The sequence below is a fragment of the Natrix helvetica genome, assembly GCF_964273705.1.
Source record: "Natrix helvetica genome assembly, chromosome: 3".
In the NCBI taxonomy this organism is placed as follows: Eukaryota; Metazoa; Chordata; class Lepidosauria; order Squamata; family Natricidae; genus Natrix; species Natrix helvetica.
This window is the reverse complement of record NC_138549.1, coordinates 83,577,875-83,601,968: the sequence shown is the minus strand read 5'-3', so window position 1 is coordinate 83,601,968 and position 24,094 is coordinate 83,577,875. Positions and strand designations below refer to the sequence as shown.

Below are 24,094 nucleotides of genomic sequence, written 5' to 3'. Positions count from 1 at the left end.
TCGAAATAATAATGTATAAGACTCCCTGAGTATGCATCTTGGTGGCCCTTAAGCATGAGGATGGCTATTAAAGCCAAAGAAAGGCTGTGGGTAGATTTGCCATGCTTTTTATGCCTTGTGACAGAATATGACCATTGGATTACTAAGCACGTGCACATTTTATTTTATCTTCCTAGAAGGGCAAAGGAGAAGAAGACAGATATTGCTAAACAGTCTTCATAAGCTTCAGCAGACTTTCAATGGATAGAGGAAGAAATAGTTCAGCAACATCTGGAGCAGTGGTGGGTTACGGCCAATACGCCCAGTATGGGCATACTGGTGCCTGCTGGGAGCACCAGGTACCGTTCCGGTATGATACTCCAGAGGGCCAACCCACCCGCCTGCGATCCTTACCTGTATTTGACCCAATCAGGCCATTTGTGCACATGCATGGAGCATACGGTGCGTGCGCAGCGCTCTGCTGAGCAGCTGGAGCATCGCGGGTGATAAGTATGCACGCAGCATGCGTACATGTGGTGGACGCCTGCCCTCGTCGCAGCGTATCAGTTGCGACGGGATCTGGAAACCACCACTGATTTGGAAGGGCACATAATTATGGTTTCAACCATAAGACAAGAGGATTAGTTGATTAGGAAAATAAAGGAGCAAATTTTCTCTACCTCCCCTCAATCCTGCTTGCAGTTTTAACTTTACAGGTACTCCTTGCTTAATGATTATGCTGTTTAGCAATGATTCAAAAATATAACAGCACTGAAAAAAATAACCTTATGATTAGTTCACACACCACCATTGTATTGTCCCTGCGATCACATGATCGAGATTCGAGTGCTTCACAACCAGGGGCATTCACAACTCTCACAGCATCCCATACTCCTGTGATTGCCAATAAGGCACTTCACATCTAGCTTTTGACAAAGCACAGTCAATGAGAAGCTGGCAATAAAAGCAGAAGTCATGGTCACCTGATGTCTCACTTAACAACCATGGGGGAAGTGAAGTTGTAATCTCATTGTGGCCATGTGATATCTCACCTAACTATTGCATTACTTAGTAAAGGAATGGCCAGTCTCAAGAGCTACCTATAATGATCCCAGCTAAGCACCATTTTATAAAAAATCCACCACCATCCCATCTGCCCAGAATAATGCAGTGGTTCACATCAATCATGTATTTGGGGAGATTCCTCTGGATATCAGGTGCCATAATTTATGAGCACAAGGTAGCGACACTTCTCACTTGTGGTTATTACCATAATAAGGTATTTCTGCTCTAACAGGATGCATCTTCAGAAGGCACATGAATATTTTGAAGCAGAAATACCGGTCTCTGGCCTTTAGTTAGATTAAGGTGCAATAAATTGAACTATTAAAAATCTTCCTTGAGGAATGAAGCCAGGCACTCTCTCATTACAACACGTTTGTTATTCCATGTCCTATATGTTCTAAAAAGAACCAAATTCAAAATATACTGCAGTTCTAGAAACAAAGCTAGGTTAAAAATGGAAGTAGGAACAGCTATATATTTAGGAGAAGAAGAGCTTGTAGGATTAAAATTACTTTAACCCTGGGCATTAAAAAGAGAGAGAAATCTGAAGCAGAGCAGTATCCCCTTAAAAATTCTCCAGACTTTTACATTACAATCATTATCGAAGTGAACAATCTGCACAAATCACATATGTTGCACAGGATTTCCAATAGTCAATTAGATTGTTTCTTTGAAATTTATGGATCTTCCCTACAATAACTTTAAACTACTTGTTTCCTCTGCAGAAAGTCACTGGAAATGAAGTTTAAGAAATTGCTGTCTGGATTGTAATCCATTGTTCAGCTTTGCAAACGATTCCAGCCAAGTGTTCTGTCTAGCCTGCAGTTATCATGGTTTCTGATTAATGAACTTCTTACCGTAGCTTCTTTGCCCATCTCACCTCCTCTGGGGAAACAAGCAACAATTGCTTTCATTTCTGTCTTTGTGTCTATGAAGTTATGGGGTTTCCTCTGAAAGACCTTTCATATGGACTCCGCTTTGTACTTGATATCTTATTTGTTAACAGGTGGCAGACAGATAGAAGTAAATAACAGTTTTAGCTTTCTTCCCGTCTCTTGGGCTAGAAGAGAAAACTGGCAGAGCTCTTAACAAATTTCCCCTGTTAAAAGAAAAGAAAAAAAGTCCATCCTTCCGCGAGTCCATTGATGAATGTGTAAAGGAAAAGAAAAGAAAAAAAATATATCCAGATTTTCACTGGGCCACCAATAACATAAAGAAACCAGAGCATCACCATTTTACAGACCTGTCATTGAAAAAAAAAAAGCTTCATCAGATATTCAGAAATAGACAGGTAATCTAGGATGAAATTGTCATGGGGGCCCAATGTCAGAAAGGGAGGAGACATTCTAAGCACAGCGCACTGTAACTAATGGGAAGATGTGTATTTGTCTACCAGGACTTAAAATGCAACCAGTGTCACTTCAGTTTGCCAAAGTCAGAAAACCTTACTCTGGACATAAAACATGAAAGGATCGATAGAGGCAGGCTGGTGCCAGGTTGACTCCAATGCTGTACATCCTTGTCCTTAGACCTATGGTAGTAGTCTGTCCTTGCTTCACTGCCCAGAGAAAGCAGAACATTAATAATAATAATAATAATAATAATAATAATAATAATAATAATAATAATAATAATAATAATAATAATAATAATAATAAAAATATTTATTTCTTAGCCGCACCCTCTCCCGAAGGACTCGGGGCGGTGTACAATGAAACATATGAAATAAATATGGACAAAACAAACATATAACAGAGACATATACCGAGACATACACAAGGAGGAGGTCGGCTGATAAATAAAACAATTAAAATACAATATTTAAAAACCCCTAGATAATTAAATATAATTAAAATACCCAGTAAAAGCCCGTCAGGAGCGATATGGTTAGATCAAAGTTGAGCCAGGCCAGCTGCTTGGAATAGGTGGGTCTTAAGCTTAATACGAAAGGACATCCAGTGGAGCGTATTGTAACAAATTGCAAAAACCAGTATTACAGTTTTATGGCATTTTTTATTTTATATTTTTATCCCACTTTATTATTTTATAAATAATTCAAGGTGGCAAACACACCTAATACTCCTTCCTCCTATTTTCCCCCACAAAACAAAACAAAAACCTGGTGAGGTGAGCTGGATTAAAAGTGAGTGACTTGCCAAAAGTCACCCAACTGGCTTACATGCCTAAGGCAGGACTAGAACTCACAGTCTCCTAGTTTCTAGCCTTAACCACTAGACAAAACTGACTCTTTTTATTTTTGTCGGTTTGTCCGCAAACCAGCCAAGCAGAATGCTTTAAAGTTCTACTTTACTTTTACAAAAAAAGAGGGACACTCTGTTGGAATAAATATGTGCCCATCCCAGATGTTATATTACCAGATTATAAAACAAGCAAAGTTACTTAAAACAACAACAACAATCCAATGCAATACAAAGGTATGAGACTGTGTATGTAAAGTTTTCCTAATTACCACTCCAAGGATAGAGTGAAAAGTGAAGCTGCAAAACAACATTCCAAGGTGACATCTTTTTAAAAATAAGCTTTATTAAAAAAAATTTTTTTTTACAAAAAATATAAAAAGGATAAAAGGAGAAAGAAAAGAGCACAAAAAGAAATAGAAGAACCTTCCATTTGCTTCTGCAACAAATACAAGCATGATTGACAAAATTATTACTCTAGGATTATAAAGGGAAAAAAGATCACTTTTTTATATTATCCAGGTTTTTTCTAATCATCAAATCATGAATGCACTTTTTTCCATTTTCCATGGAAAAAAATCTATAAGGGATTTGTAGTCAGCAATAAATATGTCTTTAATCAAGAAAGTCAATTGAGCCATCTCTGCACTTCCATCATCTTCACCAGCCATTCGTCCATTCTGGACAGTGTCAAACCTTTCCAGTTTTGAGCATATAATAGTCGCTGTAGTTATCATATATAAAAACGTTCCACGATTGTTTTCTAGTTGCCAGTCATTTGTCCCAAAGTAAAAACTTCTGGTTTCAGTCGTAATTTAATCTTTAAACTCTTCTGAATTAATGTATGCATTTGTATTCAAATTTTGTTTTTACAAATGACACCAGTAAATCTCAGAAATTCGATAAACACGGTTCAAGAACTTTTCGATCTTAAACTGCACATTTCCCAAAAGGAAGAAAGGTAGTTTAAAAGGATGGAAAGAGTGTGAGTCTAGCCATACCACAGATAATTTTATCTAGCATTTGCTAATTTCTAAGGTGGAGATTCCAGTCTGTAATTGGCTGCTTTCTATTCAAGCCCATGTGACTGGCTCAGCCTGCTAGTTCCTCATAACTATTCATTGCATTTTCCTCTGAGTCCTATACAGGCTGCAAAGGTACCACAGCTGGTCAGAATTGGGGATTGTGAAGGTAGGTTGCTGGGATTCTGAAAATAATCTAGGAGTATTAAATTCATGTATTTTGGTTTGGATTTAATGATCTGTGTCTTGACTAGGTTTTAAAACTTGGCAGTGAGCTGTATGGCTATAATTACTGAATCTTAATATTTAGCAAGACAGATTAATTTATTAGAAGGAAAGTTTTGACATGACAAAACTAATTCGTATATTAAAGAGTGTTTTTTTTAAAAAAAAAAATAAGCCAAGATGCTGAGCATCACACTGATTTCTCTATGAGTACTGAAGACTAGCAGCTGCAAAAAATGAACCACATCACAAAAATTGTAAATTGTGTCCTGAAATCAGGGTTGTGAAAAGTTTGCAGTGATTAGCAGGAAACAAAGAGTATGGAACACAGGAAAGGAAGAGAAACATGAATGATTTCTTCATAATGGTCCTTCAAGTTAGGCAGAAATTTCTTTTATCTCCAAAGAGCAGGTTCTTAGTTGTTCTTTCCTAATAACTGCACAAGTTCCTACTTGGCAAATATTTATATCTGGCTTTACTTGGGAGGGTTCTTACATAATATTGTAAAACCTGGTTTAACCAAACAAAGGAATGGGTTGTGATTAAGAATGAGGGTTGGGTTCTAATCTATTTGTCCCATGATAAGAGGAGATTGTCCCCAAAATACCTTTCAATCTAGGTTCTAAAATTCCAGCTGTTACTCTTCAAGGCAGTCTGGATCAAAAAGGCAGATGCATTATTAGATGATTTGATTTTGGAAGACTCATGCTGAGCATTTTCCTTCATTTGTACCCAATTGTGGCATAAACATATCCTGGCAGCATCTTTTTTCTGCTACGTCCCCATGTCATTGCTAGTCAAAAAAACCAGATAGATTTCAATCTTCTCTATCCCATGTTTACAACTCTCCTCTTAAATCAACAGTATGCAATGACAACTGTTAGTTGCATGTGATCTCTTTTGCCACATATATCAAATGAGAAGTAACAATAAATCAGTGAATCTTATTCAGAATGTGCAATCTCAGGTCTCGCTTTGGATCCCTCTAAACCTTAAAAAAGGTAAAGGTTTCCCCTGTCCAGGTGTGTCCAATTCTAGGGGCCGGTGCTCATCTCTAGCCAAGGGAGCCAGTGATGTCCAAAGTGCTTCTGTGGTCATGTGGCCAGCGTGACTATATGCTGAGGCACTGAACACTGTTACTTTCACAACGAAGTGGTATTTATTTATCTACTTGCCTTTGCATGCTTTCAAAGAGCTAGGTTGGCAGAAGCTGGGGCAAGCTCATATGCGAGCTCATTCTGTCAAGTGATACCTGGGTCTCAAACTGCCAACCTTCCTGTCTACAGCCCAACATCTTAACCTCTAGGCCACCCCCCCCCCACCTAACCTTACCTGACATCACTGGATGCTGCAGCATTGTCCTGGTTCTTGAGGTTCGTTCAAGAATAGTAGACCCATGTTTTTAGTATAGGAGTTCTCTTTAATTTCATTGACAACCCCAATCTAGTTGCATGCAAATAATATCCCACCATGAAGCAATGTTTACCACACATGTCCTAATGACCCCCGAGTGTTGCCTTTTGAATTCTCCAGAGCAACAACCAATTACTGAAAAAATTATGTGGCGGTCTCTTAAGAATTGTGCAATACCATTAGGCTGCTCACCTAGAAGTGCAACTGATAAACTCTGTGGTCCTAATTGGATTAGAAAGAGGCTAAAGTACATAGTTTAATAGTAGAAGGATGAGACCAACACTTGCCATTACCTTCTGAACAAATTATGAAGGGATCTTGAAGACAGCAGTTGTAATCTATATAAGGAAAGAAAGGGGAGAGGAATCCTAAATAAAAGTATTGTGATGCCATCTCCTCAATGACTGTATATTATCCAACTTGGGTTACAACTAAGTGGAGGGTAGGGAAAAAGGCTCATGAAGGAATTCAGAGCCACCAGAAAGAGTCCTGCAGTGATATTGCCCCATTTTTTTCAGCGGTGCCATGATTGACAGGTGCATTTTTCACTACCAACTATTGATGCGCTGAAGACAGAAAACCTGGAAGAATCAGCCAGTTTTTACTTTGGATATTGCAGGCCTATTTGGGGACAGAACCATTCAGAAGCAATTTGGAGCAAACAAAATAGACCCAGGCAGCAAATTTCATCTCAGTTATAGGTTTTTTTTTTTGCGGAAAGGAGGATCGATAAAATAAGATAAATTTATATCTTATTCAGAAATATAATACATGGGAATATTTACTTTACCACAGGAAGACCAAAGTTCTTGAATAGAGCCTAATTAACTTCTTACATCCATTCTTCTGGACAGCATCATAGAACTGATTTATCAATGCTTGATTTTGGAATGTTTTTCTTAACTTTCCATTCTAGTTGACAATCATGGAATTCCTAGGTGATCCCCCATTAAAGTACTTACCAGGATTATACTGCCTAGGTTCTGGGGATCAGTCAAGATTGGCTAGTTGCTGCTAACTATTTTGCTTTTAAAATAAGATAATGGGTCATAGTATTAATGAAGATAATTGTGTAATAGTGAACATATGCATTGAGTACAGAAGAATCTTGCTTCAAATAATAGCATTTCATCAACAGCTGGTAGAAACTCTTGCTGAAACCCTGAAGGGCTACTGACTGCCAATGATGATATGCTGAACTAGACTTCATATAAAGTAGATGTCTCAAGCATAGTAGAGGTTCAAGAAGCTATTACTCATAACCTGAAGGGCTGTTGATGTTTGATTTATCTCTTGACATAATGTGGCATAAGATACCTGACTTGCAATATAACTACGTATTTTCAGGGTCTTTCTAGTTTAGCTCAACATCATCTCCTTCTCTAGAGCAAATACAGTGAAAATAAAATTAGCTAAAATTAGAATACCATTAGGAAGAGATGAGCTCTTTATATGATATGTTTTTTCAACATTTGCAGGCCCAAAATTCACCGTCTGTAGCAAGAATGAAAAGTATCATAAATGCTTAGGACAATGACCCAAAAGAAAGTGGGGGCTCATGTTGCAAACATAATTTCCAGGCTCTAAATATTTATATGACTAAATGTCTAGCTTAAATTTTATTACAAACAAAAATGTATACCAGAGGACATACGGAAGGTAAAGGGCATGGTCAAAAAAGGTAAAAATGGATATTATACTGTATGTTATATTTAAACTAGATGGAAGTGGTTTGGGTTGATGAGAATGCATGGAATAGCTTCTTGGAACTGCCGTTCCCTCAAGAGATACATTTATCTCTTTCTATATTCAGATTAATTGTTGAGTTAATTGCAGGGAGTCCTCCACGTATGACCACAATTGAGACCTAAATTTCCCTTGTTAATCAAGACAGCTGTTAAGTAAGTTTTGTCCATTTTACAACCATTCTTGCCACAGTTGTCACATGAACCACAACGGTTGTGAAGTCATTGGGAAGTGAATCTGGCTTCCCTATTTACTTTGCTTGTCCAGAAGGTCACAAAAAGTGACCACATGACCCCGGGACATTGCAATCATCATAAATACATGACAATTGCCAAATGTCCACATTTTAATTGCATGAGCCTAGAGAGGCTGCAATGATCATAAGTGTGAAAAATGGTAATAAGTCACTTTTTTTTTTCAATGAACTGTCACTAAATGAATATTGTAAGTCGAGGACACCTGTATTTTGGTTAGAATTTTCTGTAAAAGGAAATGCATTTTCTTGTTGTAAAAACCAGCCAAAGGGTCATTCCTTGTTACTTTATTCCATTTCTAGAATGACTGTTCTTTTAAGGTTGTTGCTTATTTATTTATTTAGTAAATATGTATGATAATGTATTTCAAAGGCATGAGTATGGACGGCTATCAGTTCAAAGCAAAATAAAAAGAGCAAACACAAACCACTATATCACATAAGTGAGCAGCCAGGCAACAAGACACAACAAACATCTGCAGATAATACAATTAAGAAATGGAGCAGACACGTGGTATAGTCATCTGCTTTCCTACCAACTAGCAGCCTTCCAATTCACAAGTGTCTACCTTGACTTTTGTTTTCCCTTCAGAATATTTGTGTCATGGAAGACAGATGCCTGTCTTATTCAGAGCTGATGATCACCTTATCTGAGTTTGAAAAATCCAGGAGAATACTAGATGATTCTTTGCTAACATTTACTACACTAGTTGTCTACCTTTTTATAGCCCAGATACATCAGCCCTAGGACAAGTTTAACAAACCCAGAAGTGAACAATTGAAGAAAAAGGACTGAAGTGTGATATTTCCACTTTATCACCTTGAAGGTTGATAAATTGAATAAAAGAAAATTGCAGCTCTGCCCCAGATTTAACAGAGTCTCCTATGCCTTCCATAAACCATAGTTTATAGTTTTCAACGAGTAGGTTCACATTTTATGATAAATATGAAACCAGGTTATTTTTAACCTGGTTAGCTCAGTCACTGACATGTGCTTTTGTTCCTGATGCTTTTCTTCCAAATACTGTTCAGCTTCTTCCCTTAGGAAATTGGCAAACAAGATATATTTTAAAAATACATTGTTATACGTGATCGTCCCCATGAAAAAGTTATGTATTTTTAGTAATAATTATTTTCTCATCCCTAGCAAGACAAATTGCCCATTTTTCTGTAGATATTTCTTACTCACTCATCTTTTTTCTCTGTCTCTCTCTCTTTTTTTTTCAGATGGAGACGTATTCCTTCTTTGGGATCATTTTTTGTACATTATTTGTGTCCAAGATCTTTGGATATCCATACAATGATATTTCGATAGCTTGTGACTCCATGTTACCGGATCATGGAAGTGCCCCACAGACCTCAAGCCCACCTTATGTCATCTCTGTCTCTTTTGATAGATATGACCCTGGAAATGAAATACAAGGTAAAAAAAAGTGGGCAAGGGTACAATCTAGCTCAGAAATTGAGTAAGTTATGCTAAAAGCCATCAGACCTTGAACATTGTTATCTGTCAATGGCTGTTTCAGTGGCAGTTTAAATTTGCCATACCGTTTGTTCCTTTAAAAAATTAATGTCTTCCAAGTTGTCAGATATTAGGCCATTTAGCTGAAATTAGCTGGATATATGGTACATTTTTTATGAGACCCAGTCCAGTCAAACTAGTTTCAGACTCCTGTGTACAAAAGCATGAAATATAGACGGTAACACCGCACTACAGGAGTGTGCAACCTTAATTTGTTTGCTCCTGTAGAAAGAAAAAAGGAAGAAGGCAAGAGAAAGAAAGAGAGAGAGAAAAGGAAATAGAGAAAAAGAAAGAGGAAGAAAGAAAAGAAAGAAAGAAAGAAAGAAAGAAAGAAAGAAAGAAAGAAAGAAAGAAAGAGAAATAAAAGTTATGTCAGCAACGTATGCCAAACTATATCTCACTGCTCAGGGCTTTGTTTTCGGACCGCTGTGCTGTCTCAGAAATCAGCACAGAATATTTCGAATTAGAGACTGGATTGCATGTGTCTTTGTCCTCAGCAAATGCAAAATATTAATTAAATTTTATTTAGCTGACATAATTACAAGGTGTTTATTTGTATATTGGTGGAAATTGCAAGTTATATGATTAGTTTTCTTGATTATTTAAAAAAAACATTTACCACACTCTTTTAGAACTACTGTAAGTAACTTGATGCTAAGGAAAACTAGGTAGCACTTATAGTTGAACTGAAGTAAGTAACAGCTGGTCTCATTTTAGCAATAACTGACTTGAAAGTGTTCAACCAACTCTTACATTTTTATATCCCAATACATGCATTTAAAACTAATCTCGAAGCACTGTCAAGCACTAGGGATGATTTATCCTAGCAAAGATTATATTGTGTGAATACCACTGAACCTTCAAAATGAAAGTAAAAAAATAATTAGAAAGAAAAGCACCGATGTATATTTTAAGTCTGATAAAACACTCGCTCCCCCAAAACACCCACACACCTGTCTAATGCTATGAATTATTTATCCATTGGTTTTCCCTAGTGGTATTAGACGGAACGTCGACATCTGGATTTAAAGCATTTATGGTACAGGCCCGAGAAATTGATGGAAATGTTCCTGTTGGCACATTTCATATTGTAGATCCAAACACACGAGGTCTCCCCTGTGCCAATATGACGGTATGTGTCTTTGTGTTCAGATAAAGTATTTATGCTGTTGTTCTTTGAAAAATTGTTTTAACAAAGTTCCTCCATGTGATGGAATGTAGACACGGCCCTGGGAATGAGGAAGAATGTTAAAGAGTTTCAGAATACATATCAGTCCCCCCAAAAGAAGAAAGCATGAGAAAGAAACTCAAAAGAATGACACCTTTATTTTGTTTGATATACAATGTAGCCGAGGAAAAACTGATGGATGTTCAAGGTTCTGTGATAATAACCTACAGCAGTGATGGCGAACCTTTTTTGGCTCGGGTGCCACAAGTGGGGGGAGCGCAGGGGGGTCGTGTGCGGGCATGCCGCACCCATAATGCAATGCAGGACCCCCAGTGCGTATGTGCGCACAACAGGCACGACCCCCCCCCATTTTTACATGCTTTTTTCACCCTCCCCAGGCTCCAGAGGCTTTATAGGAGCCTGGGGAGGGTGAAAAGAGCCTCCCCCGCCCCCCCGGAGGCACTCCGGAGGCTTCAGGGACTGTCCGGTTTGCTTGGAGGATCGTTTTGAGCGCTCCGAAGGCATCAGGGAAGCCTCCAGACGGTCCCTGAAGCTTTCGGAACGCTTAAAACGACCCTCCGAGCAAACCGGAAGGCTGTAGACAAGATCTCATTTCCTTCATTCCCCCACACCCATCAGGATTGTCCGTTTTATTTTGAAGTAAACATGTAGGGAAACGAACTGGTAGGCTGTTCTGTGTTCAGTTTTGTTATTATTACATATAATATTCCTGTCTATCACTTTTGAGATTTCTTAAATAAAAAATATTTTATTTCTTCCCTTTAATTTTCTATTCACACAGTCTCTCTGGGAAATCATAAAAAGATAAGTCCTCACTTAACTACCCTGCCTGTTGCTAAGTGACAGAGTTGACATAAATGCTCCACTTAGGCTGCCTCTGCTTCAACTCAACCCCCATCCACTTATCTCTCTCTCATCTTTGCCCTTTTGGCAACATATCTACCCATTGCTGCCAGCTGCTCCATCCCCCAGCCCTGTCACTCACCCCATGCACCCCACTCTACATTACTATCACTTGGGGTCTTCTTTTAAGGCGAGTAACAGAATAACAGAGTTGGCCTGGGGCAGCTGGGCCTTTCTTTTAATGTTGATTAAGGTCTTGGTTTCTGCATTGGCCTTCTTTTGAATGGCAAAGTCCTTGTTTAATGAACAGAAGCCCTGAACAGAACATGACCACAGCCGTGGGGGTGTGTGGCAGGGGTGAAATCGAGCAGGTTCTGGAGAACCAGTAGCGGAAATGTTGAGTAGTTTGGAGAACCAGTAGCAGAAATTTTCAGTAGTTTGGAGAACTAGTAGTGGAAATTATGAGTAGTTCGGAGAACTAGAAAATGTCACCTCTGGCTGGTCCCAAAGTAGGGTGGGAATGGAGATTTTGCAGTATCCTTCCCCTGCCACGCCCACCAAGCCGTGCCCACCAAGACAGACCACGCCTACCATACAACCAGTAGTAAAAAAATTAGAATTTCACCACGGGGTGGGGGAGGGAGGCAACAGAGACCCTGACTGCAGTAGCACAAAAGAAGGTGCTTTTATGGCACATGCACTGGGCTGGTCAGCTAGGGAAGCCTCTGGACCGTCCCTGAAGCCTTCGGAACGCTTAAAACGACCCTCCGAGCAAACTGGAAGTCACTTCTGGTTTGCTCGGAGGGTCATTTTAAACGCTCCGAAGGCTTCAGGGAAGCCTCCGGACGGTCCCTGAAGCCTCCGGAGGGGTGGGGGAGGCTCTTTTCGCCCCCCCAGGCTCCTATAAAGCCGCTGGAGCCTGGGGAGGGCGAAAAAATGACTTTTAAAAATGGTGAACTCAGTTGACCAGCGCGCGCATGCGCGCTGGCCAGCTGACAGGGCAGCGCCTCACGTGCCATGACAAATGGCTCCGCGTGACACCTGTGGCACTCGTGCCATAGGTTCGCCATCACTGCCCTACAGGAAAGAATATTCCTGAAATCCCTATCCCTCCTATTGCTTGTTTTTACCTTTACCCTAAATACTCATTTCTTTTTGGTTTGCAGCAAGTTATTTGTTTTTAAAAGATGGGCATGTATTGTGACACTGTATGTTAAGAACCAGTTCATTCCCTATCACTAATGGGGAATAATCACCAATAATGATAATCAGGTTGCTCCCAATTGCTTTTGCTTGCAAGAGTGACTTAACAAATCAGGGCTGGTTTGTTCAATGTGGTAACTAAACTGGGATCCCTAACTTCTGTTGCGACCCAAGTCACTAGTCCCAGATACTAATATATTATGTTTATTGCACAACCGTATGTAAATCAAGCAGCTTCCCAAAGAAACCTGACCGCTTCCTAACTGTTCCGCAGTTATCCTGGTTAAATTCAACCCCAATTTTTCTGTGAGAGCACAGTCCCAAGGACAAGGTCTGATATCCACAAAAGCAAGATCCACAATTCCACAAGGCAAGAGCAAAATCCAAAATACACACACACACACACACACACACACACAAATCCAAAATCCACCAGACAATAATAAAGTCCAAAAGGCAAGAGCAACATCTGAAATCCACAGTGCAGGGTCTGAAATCTACAGATCAAGAGCAAGGTCCAAGGTCCACAAAGCCAAAGGAAGGTCCAATGTCTATAAAGCAAGGTCCATAGTTCATGAAGTCAAAGAGAGAGTGTTCCAGAAGCAAATGGTTGCTTCTGACAAACACACTTTTCCCTATGCTGGCTAAATCACTTCAAGCCCAGTGTTTCTTGTTAGGAGGGGTGAGGCTGCTTCTTCATGAGCAGCTTTGCTGACCTCCTCTGTGCTTCGCTGAGCAACAAAGATGATTAGGGGACTGAAGGCTAAAACCAGGGTTGAATTCATCCCGATTTGGCTGAACCCGTTAGGGATGATTATCCTTGATTCTGCGAACCAGTAGTAAAAAAATTAAGCTTTCGAGGATCGTGTGGCTCAATTGCGAGCCATGTGATTGTCGGAAGCTTTTTTAAAAAAGTATTTTTTCCTGCCGGTTCAGGCGAATAGGCAGGAAAAAAATGCTTTTAAAAGCGCTGGATGGGGGGGGGGGGTGTGCTGCAAAAGAAAGAAAGAGAGAGAGATGGATGGAAAAAGGAAAGGGAGGAAGGATCACAAACCTGGCACTAGACACAGCTTCAGAGGATACCTTGAAAGAGCACAGCAATCCAGGGCTGGAAGGGACCTGGAGGTCATCTAGTCCAACCCCCTGCTCCAGCAAGACATTGTTAAAGTGAATTTCTGTCTTTTGACACACACACCAGTCACATGACTTCATAGCCATGCCCACCCAGTCACATGACCCCCACCAAGCCATTCCTACACAACCGGTAGGAAAAAATTTTAGATTTCACCACTGGCTAAAACATATAAAGAACAGTTGTAGGAATTGGTATGTTTATTTTAATGAAAAGAAGGACTGGGGGTGACATGATAGCAGTGTTCCAATATCTAAGGAGCTGCCATAAAGAAGAGAGGGTCAACCTATTGTCCAAAGCACCTGAGGGTAAGACAAGATGCAATGAATGGAAGCTAATCAAGGAGAGAAGCAACTTAGAACTGAGGAGAAATTTCCTGATAGCTAGAATAATTAATCAGTGGAATGACTTGCCTCCAAACGTTGTGTGTGCTCCAAAACTGGAAGTTTTAAAGAAGAGATTGGACAACTATTTGTCTGAAATGGTACAGGGTTTCCTGCCTGAACAGGAGGAAGGACTAGAACCGTGATGGCGAACCTATGGCACGCGGAGCCATTTGTCACGGCACGCAAGGCGCTGAGTTCACCTTTTAAAAAGCTATTATTCACCTTCCCCAGGCTCCAGAGGCTTTATAGGAGCCTGGAGAGGGGGAAAAGAACCTCCCCCGCCCCCCGGAGGCTTCAGGGACCGTCCCTGAAGCCTTCGGAGCGCTTAAAACCACCCTCCGAGCAAACCGGAAGTGACTCCGGGTTGCTCGGAGGGTCGTTTTAAGTGCTCCGAAGGCTTCAGGGACCATCCGAGGCTTCCCTGATGCCTTCGGAGTGCTTAAAACCACCCTCCGAGCAACCTGGAAGTCACTTCCGGTTTGCTCGGAGGGTGGTTTTAAGCACTCCAAAGGCTTCAGGGAAGCCTCTGGACAGTCCCTGAAGCCTTCGGAGGGCCTCCGGGGGGTCGGGGGAGGCTCTTTTCGCCCTCCCCAGGCTCCTATAAAGCCCCTGGAGCATGCGGAGGGCAAAAAAAACATGTAAAAATGGGGGGGGGTTGCGCCTTTGCGCGCATGCGCACTGGGGGGGGTCGCACATTGCATTATGGGTGCGGCACGCCCGCACTCCACCCCCCTGCGCTCCTCCCACTTGTGGCACGCGAGCCAAAAAAGGTTCGCCATCACTGGACTAGAAGATCTCTCTGTGGATTGGGTGGGTGTGGCAGCTGTTACTTATTGGAGGCAGCTGAACCTCCCCTGCTTTTACTAGGGTAGGCAGCTGACCATTGGCTGCTCTCCTTCCCCCCCATGCCAGGCAAACATACGGCTGCATCTTCCTTAGCCCCCAGGGTCCTGGAGATTTATGCCACTGCAGTCTGATAAACTTGGTCCTGGCTTATCTTCTTGCTTCTGATGGGGTCATCACAACTTCCGACTTCCTTAACAAGCAGAATTTGAACCCTGGATTTGTTCTTACCTTTTGATTCCTGGCTTGTTAAGTAATAAGCCAAGAATCTTGGTTTGGACCTATAATTACATATGTCTATATTATTTTGCTGCTCTTGGTTGAAGAACTAAGAAAAAGGACTGGACACATATATCACCAATCCTACAGCATCCAGCTTTTATCTATGTAGTGTTCCTTTGTGTTAATGAGCAATGCATATGTACTTGTTTCCACGATTTTTAATTTCTTCACTTTTCTATTTTCAGAATTCTGCAGTAAGTCACCTCAACCCCATTATAAAGCACAGGATTACAACAATTTGGGTTGCTCCACAGGGCACTAGAAGAATAAGGATTATGTAAGTGGGGACTTTCCTGCTTATTAAGGGAGTTCTTTTTTTAAAAAAAAATCAAATAAAATCTGTGATTCTGTTCAGGACAAACGTATATCCCCCGAAAATAAGCCCTTCTAGAAAATATTGCGACACAGCAGCAGCCATGAGGTGACCACGTTCGCTACCTCCTGCACCTCAAAAATAATAAGACCTCCCCAAAAATAAGGCCAAGTGCTTATTTCAGGGGTCAAAAGAAAATAAGACCCTGTCTTATTTTCGGGGAAACACGGTAATTGAGTAATAACACACTGTGAGAAATATTTTTCACTTAATAGGGAATTTTGGCGGAGAGGACAGGGGGAAATCAGCCATGGACTAAATACATTCAGATAGATTAGATTAAAAAACAGAAAGCTGCATGCTTCTAGGCCTAAAAGAAAATTATGACTTGAGTGTAAATAGTTGTCTCCCAGCTAAAAATAACTACTTTGGTTTTTCTTTGTTAAAGATCAAGTTAATCCAGATCACGAGCTGAAAAGGGTTCATGCAAAAGATCATGTGTTTATGACAGGGGTGTCCAAACTTGGGAACTTTAAGACTTGTGGACTTCAACTCCCAGAATTCCCCAGCCAGCATGGCTGGCTGGGGAATTCTGGGAGTTGAAGTCCACAAGTCTTAAAGTTCTCAAGTTTGGACACCCCTGGTTTATGACATGACATACCTTATTAGAGAAAATCTTCCTGTCTTGAATAATATCTCCATTTTCTTCTTCCTCAGGGGAACCTTTGTTCAGGATTACGATAACTACTGGATTGGTGTTCATAGCAAAACTCTTTCGCCCAGAGATGTAGACACTAATGTGTTTATGGCAACCAATCGCTCGATGCTAGCCAATGATTCCATCGCATCTGTGGCTTCTGAGATCCCAGCTGATTCTAACATGTTCAGTGACAGTGATGAAGATATTGATCTCAATGTCCTTACGGCTGATTCTGAAGAAGCATATGTATCCATTACAACTGTTGGCTCCCAAAATCTTGATAGAAGAAATACAACAAGAAAAAGTAGAAGAAAGGTATCTATTAAACATAGATGACTCTTTACCTTTACCTAATTTAATAGAGGGGCATTAATTGAATGCCAGAAATACTTTTTGTAAAGATAATGAAGAATATTCTTATGTGTGTATTAAGTAACTATAGCAATTTGTCCTTCTGTAGTATTATTTCCATCCTCATTCCAGAAACAACAGAAAGATTTATGGAGTCAGTATCTCATGCTAGACTAAGACAAAACAAAATAATCTCCCTAATAGTGTGACATAATCATTAAAATGCTTTAGGTTGTCAGGGTTCATGGGGAAAATACAAGATGTAAAATCCTGTCCTTACAGAATATTTGGGCATCCTCTCCTAGATTGATAACATCTTATTGTAGATAAGACAATTTTTACTTTTCATTTCATTCATTTCTGACTCTGAATATAAACTGTGGTGAGGTATGACACTTTTTTCTTAAAAAATATTCTAATATTAGACTATCAATAAACTCTTGTTTTTAGTTGTACCAAGAAATGTAACCAACATCATGTTTAGGTAGAAGTCACATGTTCATCTCTGAATATTTTGGGCTTCCATATCCTTGACTATGCTGTTGGAGTTGAAGTCCACAAATGATAAAGATGTTAAGGTTGAGAAACAGCTATGTAAATGTTGAAATAAATGTAATAATCTGAGAAACAAGGACTGATCTGACTAATTCAATACTAAAAATATCTGAAGAAAAGACAAAATCTTACCAATACTGAAGAACCTTTGCCTCTCTAGGATGCTGGGAATTATAAGTTAGATACATCTGAAAGTCTACAGATGTTCCTCACTCCAAATAAGAATTGAAGACCTAAATCAGAAGTGCAAACAATGTAATCTACAGACATATGTGGCCTATCCCAGCACCACTTTGATACCCCCCCAAAAAACGTAACCGTTTTGGGGTGTGTGGGAACAAATAGGGGTCTTCAGTCTTGTGGATGTTATTTCTTGTAGTATTCCACTATTACTTATTGCACTAAACTGTGATAAAGGCTAGAATGCCAGAGGGTACATTCCAATTCCCTGCTCTAGATTTTTTTTTTTTAATAGAAAGTGGTACAGATAGTCCTCGACTTACAACAGTTCATTCAGTGCCTGTTTGAAGTTACAATGGCATTGATAACAGGGATTTATGACTGCTTTTCACACAATCCCATGGTGCCTATTGCAGCATCCCATAGTCACATGATCAAAATTCAGATGCTTGGCTCCTGGTTCATATATCTGATCGTTGCTGGGTCCCAAGGTCAAGCGAGCCCCTGTTGCAAACTTCTGACAGTGGTTTTAAGTCAAGGACGACCTGTATGCAAATACTTTCAATGGATAAAGATGAACAGCAGCCTGAATTGGTATATTGCAATACAAAGAGCAAGGGTGTGGGTGGGTGGGGAGATGTTGGAGTATCTTCAGCAGAGTACAAAAACATCAGGATGGAGGCAGCAATTATAAAACTGAACTGCTGGTTATTTATGTATTTGTTATTTATTGAACCAATTGATGTGACCACCCCTCTCACAAACAGTGATTCTGAGTGAAGTACCAAAGCTAAGAAACAGTTAATAAATACATTTAAAAGTTTAAAAACCAAGCTGAAACAAAGAATAATAGTTGAAGGGATATGAAAAATAGAGGAGCCACCTCACTAATTGAGCTGTCCCCTGGGATCCCCAGGCCTGCTGCCATAACCAGGTCTTGAGGGACCACCGGAAGCTCAACAGTGACAAGACCAACCTCATGGGGAGAAGATTCCAGAGGGCTAACATTACAGCAGAAAACCTTTGGAAAGGCCCACTACATTTGAATTACATGTCAAATGTGGTTCCTTGGTGACAGCACCTGTAACATGCCCTCACTGCTGGATCTGGTAGGATGGACAGATGAAATTAGGGAGAGGTGGTCCCTCAACCTGGCAAAGAAATGTGATTCCCTTCCCCCCCATACACACACACACCAGCATACCTCCTAAATGGTGTGAACATGCTTCTTTTCTCTATGTTGAGTTCTACACATTGACAGAAATATCAGGATTGTTTTGCCCATTGAAAGATGTGATCTGAGGTTGTTCCATACTTTTTAAAAAATTCTAGCTTGGGAAATCTATTTTTACCATGCAGTATAATATGCAGTGGGTATTGCAAAGGACATGGTTCCAAGACAGACCACTAATGAAATGGAAATTTACCCATGCAGTGATTAATACTGGACCTCAAAGAAGATCTGAGACTTCTCAGTTCCCAAGTCTTTCCCCCAGATTTTTCTAAGATCTGTCAATTTCCCCCCCCCATTCTTAGGATGGAGTTGCAAGTGTATACAATAAATATGGTTGCAGAGATGTAAGTGCTATTATTTTATCTTTTTTTCCTGCTCAAAATTACATAGAAGTTTAATTTACAGCATGTTCATATGGATTTCTTTAACTTTGACTTAGCATGCTTGGTAAATCTTCCCGCCACTATGGTTTTTGCTGTCATATGAGAAATTTGACTATATGATTTTTAAAACGATATTGATCATAAGCTTTTCCACTGATGACCAATCAGTACATTAAACAATAGGTTATTTTGTTTAAATAACCCTAGATGTGACCTGTTGGGTCACCATTTCAGAGATATTTCCCTAGTAGAGTCTTCAATGCCTTCAACAATGAGAGAACTTGTAATGTTCTGCCTTCGCTAGAAAAGTTGGGATAGGTTCAGAGATGTATCTGCCTTGAACCTAGCCTATGTCAAACTGTATAGCATAGTCAAACATCAGCACAGGTAAAATTTTGTATTATGTCATAAACTGTTTTATGATAATATTTAGGGTTTGTCATAACATGCTTTACCAAATTTGCTCAATTTAAATTCCACGGGAGTCATGGGTTCCCAGATTTTGGACTCATTCTGTAAAATAGGCCATTTGAAATACCTTGGTTTAAAAATTGTTGGCCTATGATGCACCTTTTCACCCACCTAAAGGTTATATGGATTGTGTGCCATTAATTCATTGATGTAAATATTTTTGTGATATATTAACATTTCATTAAGTTTTTATTTACCAACCCCTATTTAATTTTTGTATCTTGTTGCGGCCACACACCTGAATGAAAATATGGAATGCATTAATCACTCAGACAGTGTTATTTCCTCAATTAAAACTTAGTAGACTAACCGATTACAGGCAGACAAAATGTATCCAACCTACCATTATGTTATAAAAATTCTGTCATGATATAAGCAGCTTACACTTACTTCTCAACAGAAAGGAGTCACTTGACTCTTAAGTGTTGATCTGCCTATCTTGAAAGTTGACCTAACCTAACCTAAAATGGCATTTTAAAAAGTGCACAGCACCTCATCTAAGGCAGAGCTTAATTTTTAAGAAGTAGAATGGAACTGTTCTGCATTTCCCTGTATCTAATATATTTCTTACATTTACCTTTGCAATCAACACACAGAACTTTTTTTTTTTCATTTTAGCTGAGAATTCACTAAAAATCCCTTTTCTTTCCCCTCTATTTCACCAAGGTATCACACTGTCTAAAATAGCTTGAAGAGGCCAGAGTACTGAGTGTTCATGAGGTTTTCACCCTTCCTGAATAATTTTCCAAACAGTAAAAAAATAATTTAGTTTTGCATGTAAGGCCAAAAGTTGTGGGAGTAAGGCATGAAACACTTTGGTAGAGTTTCCCTTGAGTACTCAGATCTGTAGCTTGGTGGTAAATTACTTTAGTTTGAATTTACCACTTCCCATCAATTTGGTATTTTTGTATAGCTAGGTTCTGATATTTTAAAATGTATCCTAAGAAATAAACTCACGAAGTAAGAATGTTAGGGACAGCAAGTATAAGTGTGGCCTAACTTTCACCACTCATTTGTTCATAAGGAGTGTGTGTACAAACTAATGAAATACACTGGCCTATTGAGTTTAATAGAATTTTGTTGTTTTTTTTTATCCAGGGTGAAGCTGAGAGTAGTGATCAACCATCATACGGCCAGGTAAGGAATAATGTCCATATCTCAGATCAACTTTTTACAATGGTAATTGAATTAGAGTTCTAACAAATATCAGTAGTAACACAGAACTGCTATGTTTATATGTTCTATGTGCAAAATAGTTTATACTGACTTTAGTATAAGTTCAGTTTACAAGTGACTGTATGATTTCGCTCTTAGAGCAATATTCATGAAAGTTTGACTATTTTTAGCAGGAAAGCATCACATTGAGGAAAATGACTTAGCTTGTTAGAATTATACATTCAACCTTGTGCAGAAGTAAAGCAAAATAATATTTTTATAAGCAGAAAAATGTAGTGTTCCTATCTAGGAAGTGAAGTAAGAAGAATGTGAAAATAATGTCCAGATCAAATTATTTGACCTGAATCATTAACATTAACAAAAATGTTATTAAGAAAATAATTTCAGTTGTTGTTCAGAAGTATTTTGACAGTGAAGGTTAATAAACTGCTGGATGATATGATTATATTTCTGTGTTATAGATGAAAATTTGAAACATATCTGAAGAAATTATGCAAGTCAAGCCATAAGAACAATTTCTGCGTAGCGGAAAGACTGAAATATCTTGCCAAACAACTACTTTGAAAAGTTATCTATGTTTTGCTATTGAATAAAAATGTTAATGTTGCTATTGGATAAAAATGTTAATGTTGTAATCCAAAACACTGCTATGGAAAACAATTAAAATAATATTCATCTTACAATGTTCTGAACTTTTCCCTCATAAACCCTCCAAGCTCTACTGTTTGACACCTGCTTTCTCAGTTTTTCTGACACCATATTTACTACACTGAGTATAGCATACTTCCTCCTAATTTGAGAGCTAAACTAGGAACAATGGTGGCCATAATTTCAGTTGCACTGAAAAATAAGGTGCAGATGCTTTATAACTTGCTTATAAATAATCTTGATACAGAGGAAGCAGTAGCTGATCACTTGTATAGAGGTAATCCTCAATTTATAGCCACAATGGACCCGGAATTTTGATGGTAAGGCCTTACAATTGTAAATCAAGACACCACATCACCAAGTTTGATTTTATGATTGCTTTTACAATAGTTGAAAATCAAATCATTGTGGTCACTTAAGTGAATTGCATGGTTGTTAAACAAATCATTATGGTTGTTAAGTGAATTCGGCATAACCAATGGGTGTTTTTGGCTGGAAACTGGAAAAAAAACCCATCACAAATTGCATTCACATAACTGCAGGAATGCTGCAACTAGTTGTAAATGAGAGGATGAGTCATAAGCAGCTTTTTAAAAGTCAATTGTAACTTCAAATGGTGGTTAAGCGACCAGTCATAATTCAAAGACTACTAAAGTCAGAGATGAGCTCTAACAGTAGAGGTTGGTCTAAACTAAAAATGATAAACATTTTCAATGTTTCAAATTTTACTTGGTCTTATGTCATAAACCTAAGAATCCATCTGATGTAAATATAAACACATTTTTAGACAAAATTGATCTTCCACAATTAGATTCCTTGAAAGAACAATTACCAATCATTCCTTTGACTACAAAGAAGACTTAAAATACAATTTTGAATAAAAATAATGATAATTAGATGGGTTTCCTATGGAATGGTATAGAAGTTGCTCCTCTGCTATGTCAGCTATATAACAACATTTTTGAGAATAGTATCTTATCTTCATTTATGAAGCATATATCACAGTTTTTTCTAGAATCTGGTAAAATCATGTTCTGAGTTATTGTCCTATTTCCTTGATTATTGTAGATATATAAAATTTTAACTGCTATTAAAGCCAATAGCTTTCAAGAGTTTTCTTCTTCAGACAAGAATGATCCAGCTGGTTTGTCAAAACTAAATATGGTTCAAATAATATTTGTCTGACAGTGGATTTAATTGAGCTGAACCAAGACAGAAAGCTGCAATTATAATTCTTTAATTTTCATCTTGATATTTTTTTAGCTTTAAAAACATTACTTATTTCTATTCCATCTCCTTATGTTGGTCTATAACCATAATAAAGATTTGGTTGATCGATAAGTTGAAGTGGAAAAAGATTTTGATAAAATATATTGATGGTAAATGTATGTTATCTTAATTTGGATTCCAGAAGATTTTATAAAATGGTTCCAGATTCTGTATGCAGTCCAAAATTTAAAGTGAGAGTTTCATGTAACCTTTTATCATGTAATGTCAAGGATGTTTACTTTCTTCTTTGATTTTTGCTATTTGTTTAGAACTCTTAGCTTGTGCTATTAAACAAGATAAAAATATCTTTCGGTTGTATTGCATAATTGATTAGAATATACATCTGCTTTATATGTTGTTGTTTATTTGTGAACATAGTAAATTCATTGATTCTGGCTCTAATGCACTAGATTAGTGTGTTTGGATTAATTGCAAGATACTCTGTTAATTGGTCTAAGTTGGAATTGATTTCAATGGGCAAATATTTATTAGTTCGCTTATCCTCATATACAGTATATACTAAATTTATGGACTTAAATATTCTTACCCCATGTGATGTTTCTCAAATAAATACATTAAATATGAACAATATATTATTTAAATAAATTTCCTTGCATGTTATAAATCTTTCAAAATTTGGGGATGGGATAAACAGTCTCAGACTAAGTCTAACTTCCAGGATACTTTCTATTTTGTGCAGAATTCCCACACGCTTATTTGGGAAACACTGAAAAATATTTGAAAAATGTAATTTTCAGATAAAGATGGAGGTGTTTTTTAACCAGATTTTGAATTATACCATGACGCATTCTTTCAGCGTTGTACCAAATTTTGGGTAGCTTCATTTAATCTAAATTATTCTTCTTGATTCCTTTTGGAATATTCATACATAGCACCTTTAATTAATTGGGCTGACATTCATCTTCTGTCAATATTATGTTAATTAAAAATTGCAGTACATTATTCTGGAAAATTGCATTTTGCTCTGCCCCACACATACCAATTTTATGCTATAGATTTTAAGACTGATTAAAAACTATAAGCAAAACTGTTATATGGAATGTTTGCATGAATGCTGGGATTTTTATTTTTATTTTAGTTCAAATATTAAATGGTAAGCATGAATTATCTTCATTTTCTGTGTTAAAGGATAAATATCATTTGTCTGTTGCCACCAACTGGCAGTATTTACAACTACAACATTTACTGACAACTTGTTTTAGATCAATGGCATTCTTAAATAATTATTAATATATGATAATTAAATCCTGCAAGATATAAGAAGCTCAAAATTAGTTTTTTTATAGATAACTTGTGACCAATATTTCAATTTGATATGCAAAGATTAAAGATTGAATAGAAAAAAAAACCTTTCTCTAAACAAGGGTGAACTGTTTAAATTGTACTATAAAAAAAGATAGACCTCAGATTATTATTTATTCCACAAATGTATTTTGGATTTATTGGACCCTGTTGCACTACATAAAAAAGAAATAAATCATTGTGTTGCTGA

General features: G+C 38.2%; 1 protein-coding gene across 1 annotated transcript; it reads left to right on the top strand.

The window, feature by feature from the left end:
- The first annotated feature begins 4,392 nt into the window (after positions 1-4,392).
- On the top strand, positions 4,393-23,865 carry LOC309389828 (ferric-chelate reductase 1-like). The gene is made up of 8 exons (XM_081948676.1): positions 4,393-4,433; positions 9,129-9,324; positions 10,419-10,555; positions 15,487-15,578; positions 16,332-16,629; positions 18,937-18,978; positions 20,587-20,625; positions 21,126-23,865. Exons 2-8 carry the CDS (start codon positions 9,129-9,131, stop codon positions 21,135-21,137), a joined length of 816 nt encoding a protein of 271 aa, XP_081804802.1. The 5' UTR covers positions 4,393-4,433; the 3' UTR covers positions 21,138-23,865.
- The last annotated feature ends 229 nt before the right edge of the window (positions 23,866-24,094 follow it).